Source organism: Cyprinodon variegatus, unplaced genomic scaffold (assembly GCF_000732505.1).
Source record: "Cyprinodon variegatus isolate N-32 unplaced genomic scaffold, C_variegatus-1.0 Scaffold1090, whole genome shotgun sequence".
NCBI lineage: Eukaryota > Metazoa > Chordata > Actinopteri > Cyprinodontiformes > Cyprinodontidae > Cyprinodon > Cyprinodon variegatus.
Genome location: NW_015151543.1, coordinates 240,711 through 242,317, shown reverse-complemented (window position 1 = coordinate 242,317; position 1,607 = coordinate 240,711). Strand labels below are relative to the sequence as shown.

At 48.5% G+C, this 1,607-nt stretch overlaps 1 protein-coding gene across 1 annotated transcript in view; it reads right to left on the bottom strand.

Moving 5' to 3' along the window:
• Positions 1 to 1,607, bottom strand: part of LOC107101390 — a gene marked incomplete at its 3' end in the record, with an annotated part of 12,910 nt that overhangs the window by 5,311 nt on the left and 5,992 nt on the right. Inside the window, exons 10-13 of the mRNA XM_015400280.1 lie at positions 697 to 915; positions 471 to 617; positions 97 to 404; positions 29 to 50 (exon numbers count right to left, since the gene is read on the bottom strand). Of these exons, the coding sequence (XP_015255766.1) occupies positions 29 to 50; positions 97 to 404; positions 471 to 617; positions 697 to 915 (696 nt within the window). The remainder of the gene's footprint in view (positions 1 to 28; positions 51 to 96; positions 405 to 470; positions 618 to 696; positions 916 to 1,607) is intronic.

The following is a 1,607-nucleotide window of genomic DNA, read 5'->3' as shown; positions in this document are numbered from 1 at the left end:
AGGGAGACTCTTTACAGAGCAGGGAGACGGCTTTACAGAGCAGGGAGACGCTTTACAGAGCAGGGAGACGGCTTACAGAGCAGGGAGACGCTTTACAGAGCGGGAGACGGCTTTACAGAGCAGGGAGACGGCTTACAGAGCAGGAGAGTATAGCTCCACCTGCTGGTAGGAAACCATCCCATCCTCACCTTTTCTTTGGCGGCTGCCAGAGCTGCAGCCACGTCCACCTTCTTCCTCTCTGCCTCCCTCTCCTCCTTTTCCTGCTCCTTCCTCCTCCTCTCCTCCTCCTCCTTATTCCTCTTTTCCTCCTCCTCCCGTTTTTTCTGCTCCTGCAGGATTTTGTCTTCGGCCACCTTATTCCTCTTCACCCTCCTCAGCCTGATGGCTCTCTTGTCGGGTTTCCCCTGCAGGAAGCAAACGGTCAGTGCTGGTGCATCATGGGAGCGGCTGGGTCCGGTTCCGACACTCACCGCCATCACTGTGAACTCCACCTCTTTCCCCACATCATCAGGGTTGAACTCTGTGTCGCTGAAGTTCTCACAGGTGTCAAAGGGAATGTCTCCATGGTCGGCTGAGCTGATGACTCCCTCCTCGTCTCCCAGCGAGGTGATGGTGCCCTGCAGACAGAACATGGCGGATCAGGAGCTCTGACCCTCTGGAGCCTTCAGGTCTTCTAGAAAAGGGGGCGGAGTTTACCAGCTCTCTGATCTCCTTGGTGTAGGCGAAGGTGAAGGGGATCTTGGGTCGGATGTTGGCGGCTCGCCTCTTGTTATTCTTGCTGTTGATGAGCAGGTTCATGAGCACGTGGTCGTTCTTCAGCAGAGTCACGCTGCAGGCCTTGTGGTTGAAGGAAACGTTGGTCTTCAGAGGGCCGATGTTGGCGTGGATCTGACCCGGATACCCTGGAACATTGCCCTGCAGACAGCCGTTAGCAAAGCTGGTAACCTCCTCCCTTCAGGTCATCAGTGCAGCTCTAAAAACCTTAAACTCCGCTGCTCCTCTTCTTCCTTCCAATCAGAGCCTTAGACCAGGCGAAACATCGAATAACCTCCATGTATCTACAGTTCCCCACGATCAATAGCTAAAAATACTCTATCGCAAACATAGAGTTAGAATATCCATCATGACATTAAGCCGTCTGCATCCATAGAGGTTTATTTTTCCCACACCCTTTGAATGCATCATAAACCCCTCCTCCTGACAGGATTAGCCATATATGGCAGCATTTTGGATTTCACGCCGAGGACAGCGAACTAAAGGCGCTTATTTGTAAGACATGCCAGAAAACTGCAAAAAGTTAGCAGTATAAACTTATTTCACCTTTATAATTTCCAGCAGGTAAAGATCAATGCTGACAGATTCTCTGATAATTGTTTTTATAATCTGAGATCAATTTATAATTTTTTTCCCCTTTGTTTCCTGTTTGGTTGCTGGGATCTTATTAAAGGTCTAATTCTGACACATAAAGACATCATGAAGCAGAAAAGCTTTGATCTGGTTAAAATAAAACCGTTTAAATTTGAAACCCAGCGTTCGAGTAAATCAGTGGAATTCTCTGCTCTATTGTTTTTAAAGTTGTAGGGAAATCATATTTAAATGTCAAATCA